This window comes from Staurois parvus, unplaced genomic scaffold (genome assembly GCF_062004578.1).
Source record: "Staurois parvus isolate SC_StPar_1 unplaced genomic scaffold, SC_StPar_1.0 ptg000086l, whole genome shotgun sequence".
Lineage (NCBI taxonomy): Eukaryota > Metazoa > Chordata > Amphibia > Anura > Ranidae > Staurois > Staurois parvus.
Genome location: NW_028317882.1, coordinates 11,386,226 through 11,413,367, shown reverse-complemented (window position 1 = coordinate 11,413,367; position 27,142 = coordinate 11,386,226). Strand labels below are relative to the sequence as shown.

Sequence of the window (27,142 nt, the reverse complement as noted above, 5' to 3'; positions counted from 1 at the left end):
TGCAAAGGAAGAGTGGTCCAAAATTCCGGGTGAGAGGTGTCAGAAGCTTATTGATGGTTATAGGAAGCGACTGATTTCAGTTATGTTTTCCAAAGGGTGTGCAACCAAATATTAAGTTAAGGGTGCCAATACTTTTGTCCAGCCCATTTTTGGGGTTTTGTGTGACATTATGTCATATTTGCTTTTCTGCCTCTGTTTTATATTTGTTCCAATACATACAAAGGGAATAAACATGTGTATAGCAAAACATGTGTTAATGCAATACCTTTTTTGTGTGAAATACTTGATTTTCAGGAAAAATATCAAGGGTGCCAACAATTTCGGCCATGACTGTAGCTATACAAATTGGGCACGGGAGGAGGTGATGAGAGAACTAGAGAGCAGGAGCTCTTGGGAGCGGTGAAGTGGACAGTTTAGGTGATATTTTGAGATAAAGTTGGTGATGTAGCTGGGAGCAGAGTTTTTGCAGTATTTTGAATTTTATTTTTTGGGTAAGCAAAGTCAGTGGAAGGGTTAATATTATTAGAGAAGGATGGAAGACACTGAGCAGTTTGTAATATGGATGGATGAGTCTGGCAGCAGCATTCATAGTAGACTGAAGAAGAAAGGGTCTGTGTAGGCCATTGAGGAAGGAGTTGCAAAGGTTAGGATGGGATAACAAGGGAGTATATTAGTAGATTGGTGTTGTCACTGGTTAAGAAAGAGCACATTTTGTGAATGTTATCAAGGTGAAGGCAGCAAGATTTGGACAGTAATTGGATGTAGGGGCTAAATGGAGATGTCGCAGTCCATGGCTACATGTAGCGTAGTACCTTGGCAGGAGGGAAGGACAGATAGTTTTGCTATTTATACAGTGTGTTATACAGTATATACACTATATTGCCAAAAGTATTGGGACACCCCTCCAAATCATTGGATTCAAGCATTCCAATCACCTCCATGGTCACAGGTATAAATATAAAATCAAGCACCTAGGCATGCAGACTGCTTCTACAAACATTTGTGAAAGAATGGTTCATTCTTAGGAGCTCAGTGAATTCAAGCATGGTACCGTGATAGGTTGCCAACCGTGCAATAAGTCCATCCATGAAATGTCCTTGCAACTAAATATTCCATGGTCAACTGTTAGTGGTATTATAACAAAGTGGAAGCAACTGGGAACAACAGCAACTCAGCCACGAAGTGGTAGGCCATGTAAAATGACAGAGCGGGGTCAGCGCATGCTAAAGTGCACAGTGTGCAGAAGTCACCAATTGTCTGCAGAGTCAATAGCTAAATACCTCCAAATTTTATGTGGTCTTCAGATTAGCACAACAACATGTAATGGGTTTCCGTGGCCGAGTAGCTGCATCAAAGCCTTACATCACCAAGTGCAATGCAAAGCGTCGGAGGCAGTGGTGTAATGCATGCCACCATTGGACTCTAGAGCAGTGGAGAGGTGTTCTCTGGAGTGACAAATCAAGTTTCTCTATCTGGCAATCTGATTAATGTGTCTGGGTTTGGCGGTTGCCAGGAAAATGGTACTTGCCTGACTGCATTGTGCCAACTGTAAAATCTGGTAGTGGGGGGGCTATGGTTTGGGTTTTTTTCAGGGTTTTAGATTGTCCCATTAGTTCCAGTGAAGGGAACTCTTAGAGGTGTCAGCATACCAGGACATTTTGGACAATTTCATGTTCCCAGCTATGTGGGAACAATTTGGGGATGGCCCCTTCCTGTTCCTACATGACTGCGCACCAGTGCACAAAGCAAGGTCCATAAAGACATGAATGAGCGAGTTTGGGGTGGAGGAACATGACTGGCCTGCACAGAGTCTGCCCTCAACCTGACAGAACAGCTTTGGGATGAATTAGGGTGTAGACTGAAAGCCAGGCCTTCCCAGCCGACATCAGTGCCTGACCTCACAACTGCGCTTCTGGAAGAATGGTAAAACATGCTCATAGACACACTCCTAAACCTTTTGGGCATCCATCCCAGAAGAGATGAAGCTGTTATAGCTGCTGGTGGACCAACTCAATATTGAACACTACAGACTAAGACTGGGATGCCATTAAAGTTCATGTGCATGTAAAGGCACGTGTCCCAATACTTTTGGCGTTATAGTGTGTACTGTATATCCATCATGATCTTATGCAGATATTGCATCTTCACAAACACTTAAAAAAGCAACATTTTCTTTTAGATCAGCTTCCGTTGTCAAGTCATCTTTTTTCAGTTTTCTGATCTGAATCAGTTCTTCCTTTTCAGTACCTAGTGTCATAGCAACCTCTTGCTTCTTGTATGCAGACTGAAGATCTGTCTCAGCTTCAGAAACTAAAAGGACATCATTGCCAAAAATTTCACTGGTTACAGCCACTTGCTTGATCTCAAGCTCCTTGAAAATCATCCTGGTGTCATTTATGGTCACATTAGTTTCTATCTTTAAGAAGTCTGTTTGTTGGTTTTCAGAGCTTGTGTCAATTAGATATTTTGGGCATAAAATCTAAAATATATTAGTAAAATGGTATTAGATTCATGCTACTTACAGAATTGTAAACCTTAATAACATTGTTTACATTATGTAATGATCACTTGGAAGAGCCCCTCTGTAGGGGATTATACACTATTTTGTAGCTGGATTGAATGTATCTCCTAGATCAGGGGTATTGAATTAAAATTCATGGACCAGTAAAATGTTATTCCAACAGAGTTACGAACAGCATTTTTTTTCAGCCATGTCCTACTGTATATCACAATCCCTATACTTCATTGTCCTCAGTACCCCCCTACACGTCACAGTCCCCCACTTCACATCAGTGACACCTTCACAGTAGTGTTCTCAGGCCCCCTGCACATCACACCCAACCCTTTACAGTAGTGAACTGAACCCCCTTCACATCGCACACTCCCATTATTTTCAGCAGTGCTCAACCCCCCCTTCAGATCATCACCCCCACCCCACACTACTATCCTCTGCCACCTTCACATCCCTCCCCCACAGTACTGTCCTCTGTCCCTTTACATCACCCCCCAGAAGAACTGTGCCCCCTTCACATCCCTCCACAACATTGCCCCCCCCCCTTTACATCTCCCTCCCTACAGCTTTGTCCCTCCCACATCTCTCCCAACAGCACTGCCCCACCCCTCACATCACAAATCCCCCCACCAACAGTAGTATACTCTGCCCTCCTCACATCAATTTCACCCCCCACTTCACATCCCTACCCCACAGTATTGTCCTCTGCCCCTTCGCATCCCAAATTCTATTCTCTTAAGGATAAAGCCTTAATGGAGCATGAGCAGGACATCCTGAGACAAAACATATTCAGGGGAATTCATAAAGAGTTTCTAAGATTTCCAACATGCCTCCATATGACACATATCAGTGCATGAGACAGATATACTATGTACTTGTAGACACATGGGAGGCACATTGAAATCAGAGTCCATACAAAAAGTCAGTGCAACTGTGCTTCTTCCCCGCCACTGCAACGGTCAGACAGTACACCATCGGGGAGTCTTGCACTGGGTTGGCGCAGCCTGATGGGGATTCACAGATACTAGTTCCCCATCATATCTGCTCCCCTTGTGATTGAGAGCAGGCAGTGGATGAATCCTGAACCAACAGACAGTCTGCTATTGGCTATAGAGTGTGCCCACTGCTTGCTGTCAATTACAATGCAAGAGCAAACCTAAGGGAGAAATGGTGTCTCAGCTTCCCTATTGGGCTAAGCCCAGTACTGCTTCACTGGTTGTTAGGAAGCTGTCAACTGTGAAGCCGACAGCTTTGTTAACAACCAGTGACAGGTTGTTACACTGAGACTGCACACTGATATCGCTAAGATCCATGAAATTTAAAAAAAAAATCTAAAAAGTATAGCACACAACAAAAGCGAGTGCTGACGTGTTTTACGCCAATGGGCACTTAATCATAACACACCATTCACTACAGCTCAATTATTTAAATAACTAATTCATTAAAATATTCAACATTCAATCCATGCATTTACTCGAAGTACAACAAACCCTTCTCCAGTCCCTAAACCATAAATGTTTATGTACAAATAAGTGATAATAAAAACAAATAAATAATGAAATCAATGAAAAATAAGCAATATAAACACTAACCAAACATTCTAGAACATATTTCAAGCCAAAGAAATATATTTTGTTTAAATGGAAAAAAAGAGACAAAAAGATAAGAAAAAACCCCAAAGGAAATTAAAATGAAAAAATCGTAATGGGATAATAGCCTACATCATCAAATCAATATAATTAAATCCATATAAATATGATGTGAATTAATATGAAAAAAACATGTAAATAATACTTTACAAACAATTCATAAACCTTTAACATTGACACATTGACACAATGCATATCACATGCTGAAACTGATCTCATTTATAGCAAAATTAAAGGTTAACAAAAATAAATATAATAATGTTAGTAGCTTCCAGTATATCATTATCTAAATCCAGGTCTAAGCTGCTAGTGTCAAATATCATTGGTGACATCACTATGAGGTATAGATGATGATAGATGATAGCTGCTGAGCAATATATACTGTGTGTATGTATATATATATATAGATATATATATTTAAAAACTATATTGTATATGTAATCCTACATCAGATTGATATAAGTGGATCCCTGTGATATATAAATCATTTGAAATCCCAGTGGCTTTCTCTCCTCTCCCTGAAGGGATGACAGTACAGGCTACATGGCTTCTGATTGGTCAGCATCAATGTACTGACTAATCAAAAGCTGTCTAGCCTGCAGCATGGAGAGAAGAGAACGGAGGCCACAGGGATTTCAAATCCCCAGACCTGTGAAGCGGCTGTTCGTTGTGTGACAGCATGGGATAAGTGCAGGGAGGTTTCCTGGGTTCACACAGGAGTGGTAGGAAAACCGCATGCAATTTGGACAGGAATCACACCGCATTCTTGTTCAAATCGCATGCTATTCTTTGCAGTATGATTTTCACCCATTCATTTTGTATGGACGCAAATCACACAGCAAAGTATCGGTTTCAGGTATTGGGAGCATTTTCATGAGTACTAGTGAAAATACTTGGTATTGTCTTAAATCTTTAAATGAAAGTACAAAAATGTATTGGTTGTTTTTAAAAGAGAAAGCAAAGCACACTGTTGATGCCAATTCAAGGCTTTTCTCCAAATCTAAGTAATAGCTAGGGAAGGGGGGGTTGTATGAAAACCTGTGGTACTTATATGATAAGATAAACTTAGAAGAATAAGAAATCAAGAGTTATTGTTGGCTGTTGTGGAAGTGGTTGCATCTAAGGCAGGGGTAGGCAACCTTTTGAGCACAGTGTGCCAAATTTTTTTTACAAAGAAATTGAGTGTGCAAGCTACACAAAAAAAATGTCAACTTCACATTTTCAATCATGAAAAGGAATCCTTGAATAGTAAATGCTGTAAATAACTTGGATAATAGAAAAGAGAAAGAAAGAAAGAAATATTGAGCTTTCCACCTAAACACCTCAGATCATCCCCAAATCCTGCACTTTCACTCCTCGGATCAGCTCCAAATGCTGTACCTTCACCCCTCAGATCACCCCAATTGCTGCACCTTCACACCTCAGATCACCCTAATTATTGCACCTTCACCCCTTAGATCACCCCAATTCCTACACCATCAGATTTCAGATCAACTCCAATTCCTGTACTTGCATGCCTCAGATCACCCAATTCCTACACCTTTACACCTCAGATCAGCCCCAATGTCTGCACCCTTCTATCTCAGATCACCCTAATTCCAGGAACTTCATACCTCAGATCACCCCAGTTCCTGCATGTTCACACCTCAAATCACCCAAATTCCTGCACCTTCACACCTGAGATCACCCCTAATCCTGCACCTTTACACCTAAGGTCACTCGAGTTCCTGCACCTTCATACTTCAGATCACCCCAATTCCTGCATCTTCACACCTCATATCACCCCAATTCCTGCACCATCACACCTCAAATCATCCCCAAATCCTGCACCTTCACACCACCCCAAATACTGCACCTCAGATTACCCCAATTCCTGCACCATCAGATCTCAGATCAATCCCCATTCCTGCACTTCCACAACTCAGATCACCCAAATTCCTGTATCTTCACACCACAGATCACCCCTAATCCTGCACATTCATACATCAGATCACTCCAATTGCTGTACCTTCATACCACAGATCACTCCAATTCATGCATCTTCACATCTCAAATCACTCCAATTCCTGCACTATCACACCTCAGATCATTCCCAAATTCTGCACCTTCACACCACCCCAATTCCTGCACCTTCACACCTCAGATCACCCCAATTCTCGAACCATCCAATTTCAATTCAATCCCAATTCCTGCACTTTTACAACTCAGATCACCCCAATTCCTGGACCTTCACATCTCAGATCACCCCAATTCCTGAACCCCCATACCCCAGTTCATCCCCAATTCCAGCATCTTCACACTGCAGATCACCCAGATTTCTGCATCTTCACACCTCAGATCATCCCAGTTCCTGCACCTTCTTACCTCAGATCAGCCCAGTTCCTGCATCCTCACATCTCAGATCACCCCAATTTCTGCAGTTTCAAACCTTAGGTCACCCCGATTCCTGCACCTTCACATCTCAGGTCACCCAAATTCCTGCACCTTCACCCATCAGATCACCCCAATTCTTGCACCTTCACCCATCAGATCACCACAATTCCTGCACCTTCATACCTTAGATAAGCCCCAATTCCTGCACCTTCACATCTCAGATCACCCCAATTGCTGCACCTTCATACCTCAGATCAACCTCAATTCCTGGATCTTTACACCAAAGATCAGCCCAATTCCTGCACTATCATACCTTAGATCAGCCCCAATTCCTGCACCTTCACATCTCAGGTCACCCTAATTTCTGTACCTGCACACCTCAGATCACCCCAATTCCTACACCTCCACACCTCAGATCAGCCAAATTCCTGTACGTTCATACCTCAGATCAGCCCAATTTCTGTACCTTCATACCTCAGATCAGGCACATTACTGCACCTTCATACCTCAGATTAGGCCAATTCCTGCACTTTCACACCTCAGATCACTCCAATTCCTGCACCTTCATGCCTCAGATCAGGCCAATTCCTGCACCATCATACCTCAGATCAGGCCAATTCCTGCACCTTCACACCTCAGATCACCCCAATTCCTGCACCTTAACACCTCTGATCAGCCTGAATTCCTGACCTTCACACCTCAGATCACCCCACATTTCTGCATCTTCTCACTTCAGACCAGCCCAATTCCTGAACATTCAAACTTGAGATCACCCCAATTCCTGCACCTTCATGCCTCAGCTCTCCCCAATTCCTGTACCTCCACAACTCATATCAGGCCAATTCCTACATCTTCACATCTCAGATCACCTCAATTCCTGCATCTTTATACTGAAGATCACCCCGATTTCTGCACTTTCAGATCACACCAATTAATGAACCTTCATACCCCAGATAAGCCCCAATTCCTAAACCTACACACCTCCGATCACCCCAGTTTCTGCACCTTCTCACCTCAGATCACCCAAATTCCTGCACCTTCATACCTTAAATCAGCCCCAATTCCTGCACCTTCAACCCTCAGATCACCCCAGTTCCTGTACCTTTATACCTTACATCAGCCCCAATTCCTGCACCTTCAACCCTCAGATCAACCCACTTCCTGCACCTTTACACCTCAAATCAGCCCAATTCCTGCACCTTCATACCCAAGCCTGGACTGGCCATAGGGCACACACAATTGCCTGGTGGGCCGGGGATGCCTGGATAGGAGAGACGGCCAGGCGGCACATAGAAGACCGTGTATTTTTTGGTTCCTCTATGTTCCGCCCGGCTGCCTCTCCTATCCATCTCCTGCAGGCTGCATGCCCTGGGCTCCTGTATGCTTCCCCCATGGCCGGCCCCCCCTCATCCCCCAGTGCAATGTGGAGATCTGTAAGCATATTCAGTCCCCAGTGCTGACAGCTCCCTGCCCACCACAGATGGGAGTGGAGGGAGAAAGCTCTTCTCCTGTGTCTGCCCCACCCACACTGTCCACCAGCCTTGTGTCTTCTGTGTCTTCTCTCTCTCTCTCTCTCTCTCTCTCTCTCTCTCTCCTTAGTTAGCTACGGGAAGCTAGAGTCTTAATTGTTAGAGAGGAGGGCTGAGTAGCAGCCTGGATGTGATAGTCAGATGGTCAAAAATGAATCAGAGCTGAGATTCTCTGCAGACCAGCCCTCTGGAATTTCCCCTTGCTCTAGATCTTTGGAAAAAGGTCTAGAAGCAGTGGGTGGATCTGAGGAGTGATTGGCCTGAACTCTTGAAGGATCCTGGCCAATCCCCAACAGGAGGCTTGGAAAGGGGCTTGGACAGCCTTTAAGAGTTTCTGAGCCTGCTCAGCTGTAGTTAGTTCGGGTGGAATACAGAGAGGAAGATGTGAGGCTGAAGGCAGGAGCCTGGGAGGGGCCCAGATTGAGAGGGGAGGGGGTCACCTACAGGCAGTGAAGCTGGAAAGTAGGAAGCGCAGGGCTTCACTGGCCCCCAGAGTGAGGACCACCTGTACAGCAGGGAAGGAGTGGTCCAGCTATAAGGCCTAGTAGCAGCCACCAACCCATCATCAGTACAGGAGAGGATCTGAGTAAGTACCCCTGCACCCCTTGGGCAGATAGGGGAAGGAGCAGTCTGGTGGAAGACAAGATTTGCCACCTACCTGGGACTGTCCATTTCTTAAAGAAACAGGCACCAAATCCCCTGCACAGAGATACCTCCAGATTGCTGGGTGAAGGAAGAGGAGTTCTTCTAGGGTGGTACATTAAGAGACGCTGGCTAGCTCTCCAACAGAGACTGTGCTATGTTTGGAAATAGTTCCAGGCAGTTGTCCTCAACTCATGAGTTCCCTTGGGCATCCTGTACACCCCTAACCCTATCTCAGTTCAAATCCCCCTAATATAAATAACCAAAAACAAAGCTCAAGGACTGATATCTGACTTCTGGATGCAAGCCTGTGTGAAGATGCATGTTGCCTGGCTGTGCAGGGCTATAGGAGGACCCAAAATCTTTGCAACTCCTAAATGGGTAGTGCTATACTAGCCTAGGTTTCTTCTTTAAATTATTAATGTATGTGAGAAAGGATAATACATTACATGCTTATCTGGCAAGAATCTTTGAATTCTGATGACTGTTCAGTTTGATCTTGTCTTGTTCCAACTAACCCTACCTATCGTCTAGGTTCCTCACTTGACATATACTATTTATTATCTTGAGCCACCTGCTTTGACATTGGCTCTACCAACCAATTACTATCCTAAACCATCAACACTGAGCCCTCATGCACACTTGACGTTTTGATAACACTGGTAACGTTAGCTGTTTTTAGCGTTTTTGCATTAGCGTTTAGCTGCGTTTTGTTGTTTTTAGCAGCGTTTTTCCACGTTTGTGTTATTTTGAACAAAAAACTTTTTTATTTTTTTGATCAAAAAACGTTAAAAAATGCCGGTTAGCGTTAGAGCGTTTTTACAGCTAAAAAACTTCTCTAGAAACCAACTAATTCTGTTTTTTTTTTCCAGCCAAAAAACTTCCCAGCCAATAAACATTGATTACAGTCTATGTGTGCATGGACACATAGTATAACATGCTGGGGGGTTTACTAGCTGTAGAAAAAAAGGTCATCAGAAGACAAAAACAGCATCTGTAAGAACGTCCAGTATGCATGAGGACTAAAATCTGAATTGTCCATTATCCCTTACCCTGGTTTTTGTTACTAGCTTACTGCATGGTTTTACAACTTACCGTATATTTATTGGGAGTTTTTTCTTGTTAATCTGCAGTCCTAATTGTTGATAATACAGTGGATGCTTGTCTGCTAAGAATCCAATTTCATGTTTTAAAAATTACTTCATGAAGCTGACATAATTGATGTTTTCTCAAGGATTTTATTTTTATTCTACAGATCCAATATCATTGATTGTGTATAGGTAAACTGCTTATATAAATTTTGACCTAAACATTTAATTATGCAATGCCTACAATAAAATGAATGTTGTGTTAACATTGTCATTAAAAAAAAAAAATGCGCCAGCATTGCATTTAATACTTACGTAGCTGCTATTGTTTGGAATAAGTGTTAAAACATTGCTCTTAGAAGGATCAGGTAGAACAGGAAACAAATACTTTCGCAGTCTGAAATATTTTAAGTATAACTGGTTAACACTAATTAAGAAAAACTGACTAGAAATTATTGCAGCATTGTGGCAGGTGTCAATACACTTTAACGTTTCAGATAAAAAGTGCATTTCAGATGAAAGACAAATATGTTATTGCATTGATTTTTATCTACACAATCTGATTTTGGTTTATGATTGCTTTGTTTAGCAGAGCAAGCAATATGTATTCTGTGTTTTGGCCTCTTTCAATTACAAAAGTTATCGAGGGGGGATAGCTTTCTTTCAAGAACTGTGGACACAAATGGCCATTGAATGGCCATTGTTAGATTGCAAGCATACATGCTACTGGAAATATTTTCATCTTCTGCAAACCTATAATGTATGCTATGTAAAAGGTATAATATTAACATTAACACTTATGCATTATAGATGACTGCATTTTTATGAAGAAATTACTGAATTTCATAGCTAAAACATTTAGGTACTGTATGTGACATTTTCTTAATTTACACAATTTTGTGATAGTTCAATTTTTAGGACAACCTTTCAGGGATAAGGAGGGAGTGGTTATTCTTTACTTTTGGGTCTATGCAGTCCTGATATAGGTAGAAGTTTAGCAAAACGCTAAGACAAAACTGCAATTAGGATAACAATGAAAATTAAGTAGAGTGGACACAGGGTATTAGACAGGAGAAAAAATAAGTAGAAACGTGGGCTGTGGTATGGCAGAGAGAAAAATCATAGAGGTAAAAATGGCCATAAAATCTGGTCATGGTTAGACAGCTAAGATGCAGTCCTTAATCTGTTGTGTCAAATGTAATTATCACTTTTAAGTTTAAATGTTTTCCTTTCCTGGATGGGAATGAGATCCAACAGAATTTAACCCATTTTGGAATAAGGCTGTAACATAACAAAATGTGGCAAAAATGAAGCGCTGTGAATACTTTCTTGATGTACTGTATGTCCAGTAGATGTCACAAATCATGTTCCTTATGTCCTGAAGTTTCCTGCTGATTAGTTTATGTCTAAGGTTGAGTCGATGTCTGAAGACCAGAATTAAAGTCATACTAAAGGTTCAGATGTATTGTTTTTAAAATAACAAACATGTCATACCTGCTCTGTGCAATAGTTTTGCACACAACAGCCCCAATCCTCCTCTTCTCTGGTCCCCCACCAGTACTCCTGGCTGCTCCCTCCTGCTGACTGTGTGCTCACTCTAGAGCCGCCTCTATAAGACACACAGAGTGTAGCTTGGCCCCACCCACCACTTCCTCTTCACTGGCTGTGATTGACAATGGCTTCTGCTGCTGTGTTTGAGCTAATGCGGAGGAGCTATTGCTCTCGTGCGCATAGCTGGATCGAGGCTGAAGGGGGAGCTGCACACTAAAGTTTTTTTACCGTCATGCATAGAATGCATAAAAGTGAAAAACCTTCACCCTTTACTACCACTTTAAGAAATTGTTGGAAAAGATTATTCAGAGTTTCATTCTCTATTATGTTGGCTTGCTAACAGTTTGATTTTATTTCATATACCTTCTAGTCCTGGATTATGTGTAGATAACTAGAGTTATTACATTTTCTCTCTTTTAACTGTTGATTTCCCTTTGGGTTCTAGTGCAATGTTTGTGCTTGCACTGATGGTTTTATTGCATTGATTTTTTAGTAATAATTCTGCAAGTACTCAGATATGTTTATTTTGTTCTTCTGAGTTAGAGCATATGTAGCTTTTTCTAGTGGCCTTTTTACATATAATGGATTGTTTGGTATGTTGGTGGTGAAAGCTGGAACTGTGGAGATATTTGCATTGGCCAGATGGTTTCCTATATGCTAGAGAATAAAGTTTGGCATCCTTGATGGACATTGTGCTAGCCAGGAATATCAAAAACGTGCCTGTATAGTCCATTTTTAGTCTTAGCAAAGAGTAGAATGTAATAAAGCGAAACTAAACCCAGCAATTTACCGGTTTTTAAAAACTGTTACATTTGCTTGTGCTCTCAACCAAACTGTCAAACCATCAAATGCCTGGTGTCATAACTGATCACATAGGCAACATCATGGCAAATCAAACAGATTTACCAATAACAACTTGATAAAAAATAATGTTCTTTAGCAGGGAACATACATTCCAGATTAAGCCTGGGTTCACACTGATGCAGTGTGGAATTCGCAGCATTTTCTGTGTGAATTCCGTAATGCATCAGAATCGCACCCCGTTCATGCGAACCTCTGCAGGTGTGTATGTTAAATCTGTATGTGAAATCTGTCCTCAAAACGCAGTGCGATGTGCAGAATCGTATTGCATAGGTGTGAATACCCATGCGATCCGAATCTAGTGCGGCCCAAAAAAAGGGTCCTGCACCTTTTTTGTGCGGATGCGGTGCGATTAGAGCCATACAAAATGTATGGCTCCAGTCGCACCGCACACAATTCGCATGTGATTTGCACAGGAATGCGGTGCGGTTCCTGTGCAAGTCACATGCGATATGCCTCACCGCATATATGTGAACCCAGCCTAATAATTAAGCTACCAACATTAGTGTGTGCTGTAAATTGCCTCCAGCATTGTTCCTGTATCTTCTTGCTGGAGACTGCCGTGTTGCTGAAGCCCAGAGCCCCTGAAGAGCAGTAAATTATAATGCTCAACCAAACCCATCGATTTAATGGTTTCAGAAAGCAGGTACATTCCTGGAATGCTGGGATTGCTAACTGTCACTTTTGCTTGTGTCCCCCCAACCAAACTGTCAAAACCATCAAATGGCTGGTGTCATAACTGATCACATGTGCAGCACCTTGTTAGTTGTGGGTCAAACAGAAGCAGCATCCTTGCTGTAAAAGATAGGAGGAATTAATTACGCTTTAAGGCTGTCGGCAGATCAGCCTCTATAAATTCGGCAGTGCCTAAAATAGAGCCAACTGAGCATGTGCAGAGCAGGGCAAGATGGCGTATTACTTAATTTTAAACAGTATAGGCGCTTATTTTTAATGTTTTACATAGCTATACCTGCAAAAGGGGCCAGAATGAAGTGATCTAGCAGGACTTAATTTTCTGACAAAAGCTCTACTTTAAGATGGCAGCTTCTTTGCCTGAAAATGATAGGAGTGTTTAGTTCCACTTTAAGTAATATGTTTGCAGAGATTCTCTTCTGCTTATGTCTATATGATGAAAATAGGTTTATGCCATGTGGTGCCATCTTTCTTCCCCTAGCACTACCCATATAATGATTTTTTTTAATTCAAACAAATTTTATTGAAAATAAACACCAAATGATGAATTTTATGTCATAACTAAAAGTGAATCATTATGTTTGAGTATGAATTCAATGAGCTGTGTAACATCATAAGCACTTTATTTGTAGTTCAGGGAGGTAATGGGGAAATGTGACATGCATTACATAATCCTATATTTGTGAGGTATGCTGCTATACACAGATTCTACATCCATAGTCACTTGTACTGTATTTACAGTTGCAAGAAAAAGTATGTGAACCCCTTGGGATTATGTGGAGTTTTGCATGAATTGGGCATAAAATGTGCTCTGAACGTCATCTAAGTCACAACAATAGAAAACCACAGTCTGCTGAACATAATACTACACAAACAGTAGATGTCGCCATGGTTTAATTGCACATAACATGTAAACATTCACAGTGCAGGGAGGAAAAAGTATGTGAGGCCCTAGCTTAATGACTTCTCCCAGAGCTTATTGGAGCCAGGAGTGAGCCAACCTTGACTCCAATCAGTGTGATGATATTAGATGTGTTGCTGACAGCTGTCCTGCCCTTAAAAAACACACACCTGTTTTGGGTTTACCGGTTTCAAGAAGCACTGTCTGATGTGAACCATGCCTCGCAGAAAAGAGCTCTCAGAAGACCTACGATCAAGAATTGTTGACTTGCATGAAGCTGGAAAGGGTTACAAAAGTATCTCCAAAAGCCTTGATGTTCATGTGTCCACGGTAAGACAGACTGTCTACAAATGGAGAAAGTTTAGCACTGTTGCTACTCTCCCTTGGCGTGGTCGTCCTGTAAAAATGACTGCAAGAGCACAGCGCAGAATGCTGCCTGAGGTAAAGAAGAATCCCAGAGTGTCAGCTAAAGACCTACAGAAATCTCTGGCACATGCTAACATTTTTGTTGACACATCTACAATAAGGAAAACATTAAACAAGAATGGAGTACATGGGAGGACACCACGGAGGAAGCCATTGCTGTCCAAAAAGAATGTTGCAGCACGTTTGAAGTTTGCAAAAGAGCACCTGGATGTTCCACAGCACTACTGGCAAAATATACTGTGGACAGATGAAACCAAGATTGAGTTGTTTGGGAAAAACACACAACACTATGTGTGGAGAAAAAAAGGCACAGCACACCAACATCAAAACCTCATCCCCACTGTAAAACATGGCGGAGGGAGCATCATGGTTTAGGGCTGCTTTGCTGCCTCAGGGCCTGGATGGATTGTTGTCATTGATGGGAAAATGAATTCCAGAGTTTATCAAGACATTTTGCAGGAAAACGTACGACCATCTGTCCGCCAACTGAAGCTCCGTAGAGGATGGGTGATGCAACAGGACAATGACCCAAAGCATACAAGTAATTCAACAAAACAATGGCAGCAACAGCACAGAATACGGCTTCTGGAGTGGCCCAGTCAGAGTCCTGACCTCAGCCCGATTGAAATGCTGTGGCATGACCTTAAGAGAGCGATTCACACCAGACATCCCAAGAATATTGCTACACTGAAACAGTTTTCTGAAGAGGAGTGGTCCAAAATGACTCCAGATCATTATGCAGGTCTGATCTGCAACTACAGGAAACGTTTGGTTGAGGTTATTGCTGCCAAAGGAGGGTCAACCAGTTATTAAGTCCAAAGGTTCACATAATTTTTCCTCCCTGCACTGTGAATGTTTACATGTTATGTGCAATTAAACCATGGCAACATCTAATGTTTGTGTAGTATTATGTTCAGCAGACTGTGTTCTTCTATTGTTGTGACTTAGATGACGTTCAGAGCATATTTTATGCCCAATTCATGCAAAACTCCACGTAATCCCAAGGGGTTCACATACTTTTTCTTGCAACTGTAGTTGTGGATGCTGTGTATTGTGCAGTTTGTTAAGGAAATCAGTAGTATTAAGGGTGTAGGCCCCAAAAGGCCTGTTAAACAAAAATACCTCCAAACACAAGTTGAAATTAAAAAATTAATCACATAGAGTACTCACCTATATTGATTCAAGTGCACTAATATAACTACAATCACCTTACTCACATAGCTAACAAATAGGATTTTTTGTCTTACCTGTAAAATTATTTTCTTGGAGTATGTTCTGGGACACAGAATAGTATTCTGAAACACTGACATGTCCAAAAGTAATTCAACTCAGGAGTGGGCAACAGCAACAAAAGGCTAACAGACCCACAAGTAAAAAACAATGGGTTAATAACATTGGCTCAAAGGACCCTACAGTGTGACCAGAAGAACCTTACAACCAAAACTGCATCACCCAAACATCCACCTGGAAAAACACAAATGTGTAAACAGAAGACCAGATGGTAGCCTTACAAATCTAAAAAAATATGATGCCCGATGCTGAAAAGTCCATGCAGCACTAACTGATCTAGTCAATCAGACTGATGAAAGGGAGCTGTAACTTAAAGATAAAATCTGTTTAGGATGATTAGAAGTAGGACAGAGACAAAGTAGAGCCCTGCTTAAAAGGAAAGGAAGACACCATCTTCAAAAGGAAAGAGGCTATGGGCCTCAAAGTAACCTTATCCTTGTGTGGCATAAGAAAGGGATTTTACAGATTAAGGATGCCAACTAAGAATCTCACTTCACAGAAGTGATGGCAATGGGAAAAGCAACCTTGTGAGCAAGGAGAGACAGAATATCTGGACACTCTGGGAGTATCCACAGAGAGTCTGCCAGGAATCTGATGAGGTCCGAGTACCAGGACCACTTGGGCCAGTTGGGTGCATCAAGAATCACCAGAATGCCCTCCATCTTGATCCTGCAAGCAGATGAAAAGAAGTTTTAGAAGAAGAAATGCATACATAAAGTTGAACTAATCCCACATTGTCAACATGACATCTGTCACAAAGGCCAGAGGTTCACTGGACCTGGAAACAAACTGTTCAATTTGTTGTTGAACCAGGAAGTCAGAAGATCCACGTCCGCCATCACTTACCTTTGATAGAGGTCTAAAAATACCTCAGGATGAAGAGACCATTCTTTGGAGTCCAGACATTGATGAAAAAAGAGGTCAGCCTGCTAACTTTTCAACCCAAGATGTGTAAGGCATTTAAAATGACTTTCCACCCAAGTGAAAATCAGATCCAATTTTGAGCTCTTTGAGCTCTTCTAGTTTCTCCCTAGTGGTTGATGTAGGCCACTGTTGTGGCATTGTCCAACTGAATCCTTGTCGGATGACCTCAAAGTTGGGAGGTCCAGCATTGATGGGAAAACCAAAACACCCTGATCCTTGATCAGGAGTATTGCTTCCTGCCTGGCGTTCTGTTCGACGGGAGCCGATTATCATGTATGGAAGAGGCATATCTTCCCATTGTCACTGGTTCCCATGGAAGCAGTGGGTGCTGGCAACCATTATGTCCCTAGAAATGGTTGACGTCTCCAGGAATTCCTGCCACATAAGCAAAGGGGCGATGATAACAGTGCTGACACTTTTAAAGTATTACTAAACCCAAGGATTGAAATCGCATTTGGTCCACAATTACTATATACGTAAAGTGTTACTAAACCCAGGACCCTGCATCCACTATATCTGGTCTCCCACAGTACACAGAACATGGAATACCAATTATTTTAGTAGATATAAACTGCTAAATAACTTTTCTCATCAGCAGTTAGAGCAGTCTTGTGACTTCTATCAGTGTCCAGCAGAGCACATGGTAAAGCTTGTAGGAGGCATTTTCATTTTGCTCTATGAGGATGCAGAACCCGTGACCTCTGTCTGGACAGTGCTGATTGGCCTTGTGCTGATCACATGCACTCTCCCAAGAAAAAAAAAAACTCTCAATACACACCAAACTGAGCATGTACAGAGTGACTCCACACGATATGTCTTATCAGGAGATAAGAGGGGGACACTGGAAGAAGGGGAGGATCAGAGAAGTCAGGATCAAAGGGCCTTTTTACACAATGCAGAGGTTTAACCCCTTAGGTTCCTTAGTGAGTATAGCAAGCATGCTTTACTGCATATACAGACTGATTTTACTGTTGGGGGTTTAGTAACATGTTAAACACTTTCTTCTTTTGTAAATGTCACCACTATCCCTACCCCTCTTTTTTATAGCTTATGACAGCTTGGGGAGCTGCCATTCCACTATTGGTATCGTTGGAATCAGTTGTGTGCTTCAGGTCAGCTCTTTTTTGGGGGGTTTTTTGGCAAGCCGGCAGACAGCAGGCATTGAAATTGATAATAGATTCACAATGAACTTGTCAAACATTTGAAGTCTTTTTTTTCTAGGTAACATTTTTATGTGTGTGAATGAGTAGGAGAATTATGTACTCATTCACCCCATACTCTAAAGGGTCAGGTATGGAATTTCTGGGGGTCCTCTTGTATTTGCAGATGGCTGCAAAGGCCAAAAGATGTCCTCTCACTTTTACAAGTGAGGAGCATTTCCCTCTTTATTGCAAGGGTCACTTCCCCCCAGACTGGGTGCATTTTTGGCCTACAGCACAGCTGAGTTCCAGCCCCAGCCTTGGAAGTCTGAAAGAAACTAAATGTTTCTGTATCAGGAGCAGGGGCCTTAACCACCCCAGTTTTTGCCTTCTTTTTCTGGGGCCAAAGTTGTACTCCCTACACCCCCCCTCCACAGAACAATATTTAAGCCAAGGGGTTTTTCACATATGCGCCAAAATGAGGCCTAATATGGATATTTAGTGGGTAGTAGTCACAATCCCATTCACACAACAGCACAAAGATACAGGTAGGAGCTCCAGATGTTGGAGGACATATTGGAGGAGGTATTCATAAGAATGGAACCAGTACCTGGAGAGACATGGCCTTGGATCAAACAGCCAGAGTTTAGCACACAAACATATCTACAACAACAAATTAAATGGCAGGACCCACAGGGAGAACCGAACTTTAGAAGGGCCTTTTGTTTATCCATGGGGTCCATTAACATGGGATATGTTCTACAGGAACAATTAAGATCTTGTTGAGACAGAAAATAGCTGGGCCCACATCAGGTACTGCCTACATTTTTGAGAAAACCTGTTCAATAATGTAATGCTAAGCAAAACTTGAGAGGAGTGAAAAAATTTCAGGCTGAGCCCAGTTACCATAAGGGACAGGTTGTAAAGGTGAGTCTACAGGGAAGGTTTTAGCAGGCTGAGGAATTTTTAGAGAGTCCAGGCTGGTGACCTTTTGCAAGGGTGATGCAGGCCTAAGAACCAGGCAAAGCACAATTCTCATCTTCTGCATCTAAATGAGAAGCAGCAGCTGCTGGAAGAAGTTCAGAAACAGACTCTAGGACTGAGGCAAAGGGGGTGCACTTGTGGTTCCTGTGAAATGAGGACTCTGACAATGTCAAATGTTGACCCATGAATCCAGGCATAGTAGCAGAAAATACTTACCTCGACAAACAAAGGGAGTGGGACACCTCAAAAGATTTTAAGAACTTTTCATTGTCAGGGCAGTCAGGCAAAATGCTGTAGAAACCCCCTCAGTCTATTAGCTAAACATAAATATGAGTGCACTTCCTTAAGGGTACTCATAATAACAATGCAAAGCAGGAGGAGTTTTGCTTGATGTAACCATCACTGAAGGCAGCAAGGAGTCGAGAAGAAATGTCCCAGAGGATCAAGGGCAAGGAGAGGGCAGGAGAGGCTGAGCTGGGTCCATGTGCAAGTTTCAAAACACTGCGCACATGTGCAGTGAGCTCGAACCTAGAAGATGGCTGTGCAGGCTCAGTGAAGATGCCTGAGCTGAAGCCTGGGGAAACAGAAAAATGGCACCAGATTCAAACAGTAAACCACCCTCTCCCACTACCCGCTTGCAACTGAATGTGTCACAGCCGGTGCTCTGCCATTATGCCCCTAGGGAACCAAAGCAGCACACCTGGGCTTCCATTTAAATATCAAGTTTCCTTGCTGCAGCAGTCTCCCATCCTGCGGCTCCCAGGGCATATAGGCAGAGACAAGCCCTATGCAGCAATTTTCACCCATCTGACAGGCATACACCTTAGGGAATATTTAGGTACAGGTTCCAGCTGATGGATGTATTTCAGCCCTGGACCTGTGGAGAACCCTGTGGGTAGCTCAGTCCATTACACCATGTATCTATGTGTGCAACTGCAGAATCCAGTGCCCAGTAGGCAGCACTAAAGGCCAGCCCCGCATCTTCTTCCTGGTGGGGTCTAGCTACAGTACTCCAGGGAAAAGCCGAGAAGTAAAGGATGGAGACGTTGCAAAGAGGAGCTAAAATGTTTCTGTTGCACCTGAAGAATTTTGCTTGAAGAAAAGAAATATCTTGAAAAGTGAAAAGGTATTGCTTCTCTCAGAGAGCAGAGAGAAAATTGCCCCTTCTCCTAAATATATTAGCAAAAGCTTAAAGCATGCTGGGAGCAGAGGGGTTATACTAGTCTGTATTTCCAGCATTGCTTCTCAATGTCCAGTTCTCCTAAAGGTGGCAGTATATCCCAGTGTTAAAGAATACTCTTCTGTGTCCCATAATGTAAGTATTTTTCATGAGTTAGCGCAACACTACTGTTCTTATTTGCATACAGAAGAAGCAGTGCAGCTGGTGAATGTCCATCTCTCTTTCTGCTGGTGTCGGTTCCTCTGTCGGTGTTGCTCTCTCCACCCTGAAGCTGCGTTGAGTTGGTTTCCCCATGCTGCTTGTTCTAACTTTAAAAGGGTAATTGTATTCAGTATTTTTCCTCTTATGTGGTTCAGCACTCTTTTAGCCTGAGTCGGAACATGGCCAGAATTTTACTACTGGTGTACCTGAACTCAGACAGGGATATAGCCAGAGAGGTTTATCTTCAAATGGCTATTAACCCCCTCCACAGCAATCTTTTATGAGTAACTCAATGCAAAGAAGGATTTAATGTGGAGGGAGAAAGGTTTTAAACACTTTCCTGACATAACAGCTATTGGGAACTACTAATTTAGGCTACATTTGCAAGGGCATTTAGATTCCGCGTGAATGACAGCAGTGGGAATCACCAGTGAGCAGTAAGCTGCAGCCGCCAAGCCTGTACAGTACACTATATTGACAGGTTACTGGGTGCTGCAGCTATTCCTGACTGTTCACACAGTCAGTGATTACCTGCGGTGATGGCTGCTGAACACACACTTTGTGTGCATTCAGCAGCGATCACCACAGGTTATGGCCAGTTGTGTGAACAGCCTCGAATAACTACGGCCACCAGCAACTTGTCAAAGTGTACTGTACAGGCATGGTGGCTGAAGCTAGCAGTTCACTGGTGTCAAAAACAGCAGCAGGAATCAGCAAATTCCTGCTGCTGCTATTCATCGTGATGTCCAAATAGAGGGAACTACTACTTTAAAGCAAGGTTTGGTAACTACTACTTTAGATTTCTATTGGAAACTACAACTTCAGAACAGATATTGGTAACTTCTACCTTAGAAATATGAATTAGGAACTGTAGGAATTGCGACTTAATTCTCCAATTCTACTGCATGGTACAGGCGGTGCTGTTTTGATTAGAGCATTGGCTGGTGGTCATTTTTGGAGCATCTATGTGTTAATGGCTTGGTCCAATTATGCCAGAAGGTGCAGGCCTGCAACTGATTTGAGGCCTAAAGGAGCAGAAATTGGGGCTGATCTGGAGTGTGAAAATGCAGGAATTAGGGTGGGCTGGGATGTGAAGGTGATACGAGATGTAAGGGTGCAGGAATTGGAGATGATCAGAGGTGTAAATGTGCAGGTATTTGGGTGATCTGAGGTGGGAAAATGCAGGAATTGGTACTGTTCTGAGGCCTGAAGGAACAGGATTTGGGGTGATCTGGGTTGTAAAAATACAGCAATTGGGATGAACTGAGGTCCGGAGGTGCACAAATTGGGGTAACCTGAGGTGTGAAGGTGCAGATATTGGGACTGATCTGAGGTGTGAAGGCACAGAGATTAGGGTGATCCAAGGTGTGAAGGTGCACAAATTGGGGCTGATCTGAGACTTGGAGGTGCAGGAATTGGAGCTGATCTGAGCTCTGGAGGTCCAGGAATTGTGATCAGAGTTCTGGGGGTTCAAGAACTGAAGCATGTCTGAGACCTGAAGGCACAAGAGTTGTCGATGGGGACTAGGGAGTGAAGTTGCAGGAATTGGTGTGAACTGAGGTGGGAAGATGCAGGAATTGGGGTGATCTGGGGGATGAAGGTGCAGGAATTAGTGTGATTGGAGGTCTGAAGGTACAGAAATTGAGGCTGATCTGAAGTGTGAAGGTACAGGATTTGGGGCTGATCTGAGGTGTGAAAGTACAGGGATTGGGATGATCTGATGGGTGAAAGTGCATGAATTAGGGTGATCTGAGGCCTGGATATGCAAAAATTGGAGCTGATCTGAGGTCTGGACATGCAGGAATTGGGGTGATCTGAGGTGTGCAAATGCAGGAATTAGGGCTGATCTGAGGCCTGAGGAAAGAGGAATTGGGGCTGTCTGGTGTGTGAAAGTACAGGAATTGAAGTGATTTGAGTTGTGAAGATGAAGGAATTGGGGCTGATCTGGGGTGTGAAAGTGCAGAAACTGGAGCTGATCTGAGGCCTGAAGAAATAGGAATTGGGGCTGTCTGGGGTGCGAAAGTGTATTAATTGGAGTGATCTGAGTTGTGTAGGTGCATGAATTGGGGCTGATCTGAGGCCTAAAGAAACATGAAATGGGCCTGATCTGGGGAGCAAAAATGCAGGACTTGGGATGATGATGTGAAGGTAAGGGAATTGGGGCTAAACTGAAGTGCGAAGGTGCAGGAATTGGGATGAACTGAGGTATAAAGGTGCAGGTATTGGGGTGATCTGAACTGTGATATGCAGGAAATTGGGGTGATCTGAGGTGTGAAGGTGCAGGAATTGGGGCTGATCTGGGGTGTGAAAGTGCAGAAACTGCAACTGATCTGAGGCCTAAAGAAACATGAACTGGGCCTGATCCGGGGTGCAAAAGTGCAAGAATTAAGGTTAAGGTACAGGAATGAGGGGTGATTTAGGGTCTGAAGGTGCAGAGATTGGGTTGGATCTGAGAGAACTTTATTAGGGTGACCAATATCACCTCACACTTCATTTTCAACTGTATATTTTGCAGAAGTCCTCAGCTGACATATTCATTTCAACCTTACCATACTTGCCTCACAGCACATGTGTTCTGGAAAAAGGGTAAGTTACCATTTACCATCCTTGAAAGCTCAATGTTTTCTTACTATTAATCAATTTACAGCATTTACTGTATAAATGTTTTTTTTTCCAGATTGTGTAAAGTTGACATATTTTTATATAACTGGCACTCACAATTTCTTTGAAAACATTTTTCAGCACACTACGCTCAAAAGGTTGCCTACCCTTGCCCTAGATGTTTGTCTACAGAGGTGACAAATGATTTTTCCAATGTATATGCCATGTTATAAGCTTACAAAAATAAACTTCTTCAACTCTGAATGAAAGTTAAAGAACTAGGAATACCATGAAACATTTTCTATGTAAAAAAGACACTACACTTTGATTGCTACTAGATATTTTGTAGCTGTAGCATATGCAACCTTATTCAGCTACATGTTTTCATAGTGTTAATTCTTAAGAACAGTAAACCATAGCAAAGAATTCAGGTAATGTCGATTCATTGCTATGGTCTACTGCATTTTAGTACTAGCACATCAAAACAAGAATCAAAACTATTAATACCAAAAGAGTTGTTAGGGCTGCCATGCTGAAAAGCAAGCACTGACTTCACTTGGGTTATCATGATGGTTTGATTGTCTTTTGACCAGTAAATGGGGCATATGTCACTGTAATATGAACAGGCATTATTGGTGAGTTAAAGACCTCTCATATACAGTGGGGCAAAAAAGTATTTAGTCAGCTACCAATTGTGCAAGTTCTCCCACTTAAAAAGATGAGAGAGGCCTGTAATTGGCATCATAGGTAGACCTCAACTATGAGAGACAAAATGAGAAAAAAAATCCAGACAATCACATTGGCTGATTTGGAAAGAATTTATTTGCAAATTATGGTTAAAAATAAGTATTTGGTCAATATCAAAAGTTCATCTCAATACTTTGGTACATATCCTTTGTTGGCAATGACAGAGGTCAAACATTTCCTGTAAGTCTTCACAAGGTTGGCACACACTGTTGCTGGTATGTTGGCCCATTCCTCCATGCAGATCTCCTCTAGAGCAGTGATGTTTTGGGGCTGTCGCTGGGCAACACGGTCTTTCAACTCCTTCCAAAGATTTTCTATGGGGTTGAGATCTGGAGACTGGCTAGGCCACTCCAGGACCTTGAAATGCTTCTTACGAAGCCACTCCTTCTTTGCTGGGCGGTATGTTTGGGATCATTGTCATATTGGAAGACCCAGCCACGTTTCATCTTCAATGCCCTTGCTGATGGAAGGAGGTTTGCACTCAAAATCTCACGATACATGGCCCCATTCATTCTGTCCTCTACATGGATCAGTCGTCCTGGTCCCTTTGCGGAGAAACAGCCCCAAAGCATGATGTTGTCACCCCCATGCTTCACAGTAGGTATGGTGTTCTTTGGATGCAACTCAGCATTCTCTCTCCTCCAAACACGAGGAGTTGTGTTTCTACCAAACAGTTCTATTTTGGTTTCATCTGACCATATAACATTCTCCCAATCCTCTTCTGGATCATCCAAATGCTCTCTATCAAACTTCAGACGGGCCCGGACATGTAGTGGCTTAAGCAGGGGGACACGTCTCGCACTGCAGGATCTGAGTCCCTGGTGGCGTAGTGTGTTACTGATGGTAGCCTTTGTTACGTTGGTCCCAGCTCTCTGCAGGTCATTCACTAGGTCCCCACGTGTGGTCCTGGGATTTTTGCTCACCGTTCTTGTGATCATTTTGACCCCACGGTGCGTGGAGCCCCAGATCGAGGGAGATTGTCAGTGGTCTTGTATGTCTTCCATTTTCTAATTATTGCTCCCACAGTTGATTTGTTCACACCAAGCTGCTTGCCTATTGCAGATTCAGTCTTCCCAGCCTGGTGCAGGTCTACAATTTTGTTTCTGGTGTCCTTCGACAGCTCTTTGGTCTTCACCATAGTGGAGTTTGGAGTGTGACTGTTTGAGGTTGTGGACAGGTGTCTTTTATACTGATAACAAGTTCAAACAGGTGCCATTGCTACAGGTAATGAGTGCAGGACAGAGGAACCTCTTAAAGAAGAAGGTACTGGTCTGTGAGAGTCAGAAATCTTGCTTGTTTGTAGGTGACCAAATGCTTATTTTTCACCATAATTTGCAAATAAATTCTTTCCAAATCAGCCAATGTGATTGTCTGGATTTTTTTTCTCATTTTGTCTCTCATAGTTGAAGTCTACCTATGATGCCAATTACAGGCCTCTCTCATCTTTTTAAGTGGGAGAACTTGCACAATTGGTGGTTGACTAAATACTTTTTTGCCCCCCTGTACAGTTTAATAGTATCTCTAGGAAAAACATTTTATTGTTTAGACAGAGCGGAAAAGAGTTAGACCTTTTGTTTTTACTGCTCAATGCAGCTCCTCTGGGGAGACTTTCTTTCATTTCCTTTGCCAGTGATTATGCGTGTTAGGAGAAATCTTCAACAAGGATGCAATAAAACAACATTATCACTAGCACAAGGGAATGTAGGAAAATCTTCTTAGTGAAATATCAGATAACAATAAAAACCATCCAGAGGCTATAACTTTTAAGCATTTTGTGCAAAACTACACTCTTTACATTTATAAATCTGTATAATTCATATTAGGCTTACCTTGTTCCAGCCAAATATATGACAATTCCAGAAAGCAAACAGATAGGGACCACCACAAACACAATCCATTTGTTATTGGTGTCTGTAGCTACAAAAACAAATGGAGGAGAAAAATTATTGTTATACTATGATAAACCCTGTATATTTTGCCACCTAAAATATGTGTCTAATCATTTTAATCAGAAGCTGCTATAGCCCTTACCTAAATTATTGTCTAGTAAGATACTTCATTAACTATCAACCATTCAATGTATTTATATTTCAGAATCTGGCTAGATCATTAGCATGTCCTCCATTAGGTTGTAAGAGTGTGAGTTTGAGAATTGGCATTCTAATATCCAACCACAGTAATATAAACAAAATGGTGTCATATTAGGGTGTTTTTATTTGATACTGCTGTTTTGCATTTTAATTGCATATGCAGGGTCTAAGCAATAGTTCAGGTTCTCTAACCACCACTTTACAGTTCTTTTGCTTTGGAAATTGCTTTTCATGGGGGTGTTTTATATGCATGCATTGGCATTTAAGCACCCCTAGTAACTTATGTAACTGAATACAGAGACTTGGCATGGTGACTGTTGGCCCCCACAAAGGTAGGCTATGCATTGTGAGTGGTCCAGCAATCCATGGACAGGTTGGGGTTTACACAAAAAGTAATTAGTGAGCTAGCAGGGCTAAAACACAGCTGGAAACCAATACCTGACATCAAAATATATGTGAAAAGAAATGTGTAGTTAGATATTACTGTAAGGTCAGGGCAAATATCATTTAAACAAGTCCACGGTAAATTAAGTAAGCAACAACTACTAAGTCGTGTTTTGCTTGGGGATCAAATACTTATTTTACTCACTGAACTGCAACTCAATTTTTAACATTTGTATCATGTGTTTTTACTGGATTTTTGGTTGATATTCTGTCTCTATCATTTAAAATACACCTATTAGAAAAAATTATACACCCTTCATTTTGTTTTGTAAGCTTGCAATCGTTCAAAATCTGCAGGGGATCAAATAATTATTTTTCCCACTGTATGTGCAGATATGTTTAACCATGCTCTACCAGGTGCTTGACACGCCTGAGGTCATAAAGAATGGCGGTGCCCTTTCTTCACTTATTTATTGCATTTTGTTCCAGCAGAAGTAGCAAAGAGCAAGATGTCCACCAGATGCAGCAATGAAATAAGACCTGCATCTGATCCCTTGAAGCATAACCAGACAAACCCTTTGGCTGCATTATTTATTTGTAAAATTTTTGGACATTAAGTATCAAATTGAGGAACAGCAATTTTCCCAGAGAACCCAATTGATTACACCTTTTGAAATTCTATCTGCTGCTTTCTTAGAACAGGTTTGAAACTGATTAGTGGTTGTGAGGAAAACAACCTAGAAAAGTTTGATAGACCCTTTTGTGCTGATGTATGTTAAAATACTTTTTATCTTGCTTGCAGTGTTCTAGAAACACTGCATAAAGGCACACAATTAAAAATCCCAAAGATATTTCCAGGTATCCATGTTATTATCACAAAATATTAAGATGCAAAAGTACAGCAGGCACCCCAATTTAGCCATCAACAGACAGAAAAACATAGTAGAGCGACCCATGATTGAATATATATGCCATGATTACAATACAAGTCTATTCCTCTTCAATATATATTATGTGAAAAGATATACAGTATATGTTTATGCTCTTCCAAGTGACCTGATTAACTTGCTTTTTTAGGTTCTTACCTATATGTTCTATTTTATGTGCTCCACAGTCTTGTAGTTTTATGTATTTCACAGCTTTATGTACTATAACTCTGAACAATGGTACCATGGTTAATCAAGTTTTTCCAGACTGCTTCAGACCTCATGAGTGAGCCGATAAGAAAAAAAATATCTTGTTTATTCATATTTTTTAAGTCATTTAGGTTGGGAGTTATTCGTAGAACTCTTTTGTCTTGTGCTATCAGTTCCTTCCGACCCACTTAGGTCCTGTTACCCCTTTGAGGGCTATATCTGAAGAACTCTGGGCATAATC

At 42.0% G+C, this 27,142-nt stretch overlaps 1 protein-coding gene across 1 annotated transcript in view; it reads right to left on the bottom strand.

The window, feature by feature from the left end:
• Positions 1-300: 300 nt before the first annotated feature.
• The window catches only part of IL12RB1 (interleukin 12 receptor subunit beta 1), a 163,516-nt gene continuing 136,674 nt past the window's right edge, over positions 301-27,142 (bottom strand). Inside the window, exons 14-16 of the mRNA XM_089670055.1 lie at positions 25,121-25,208; positions 10,109-10,190; positions 301-2,479 (exon numbers count right to left, since the gene is read on the bottom strand). Of these exons, the coding sequence (XP_089526181.1) occupies positions 2,126-2,479; positions 10,109-10,190; positions 25,121-25,208 (524 nt within the window). The 3' untranslated portion in view covers positions 301-2,125. The remainder of the gene's footprint in view (positions 2,480-10,108; positions 10,191-25,120; positions 25,209-27,142) is intronic.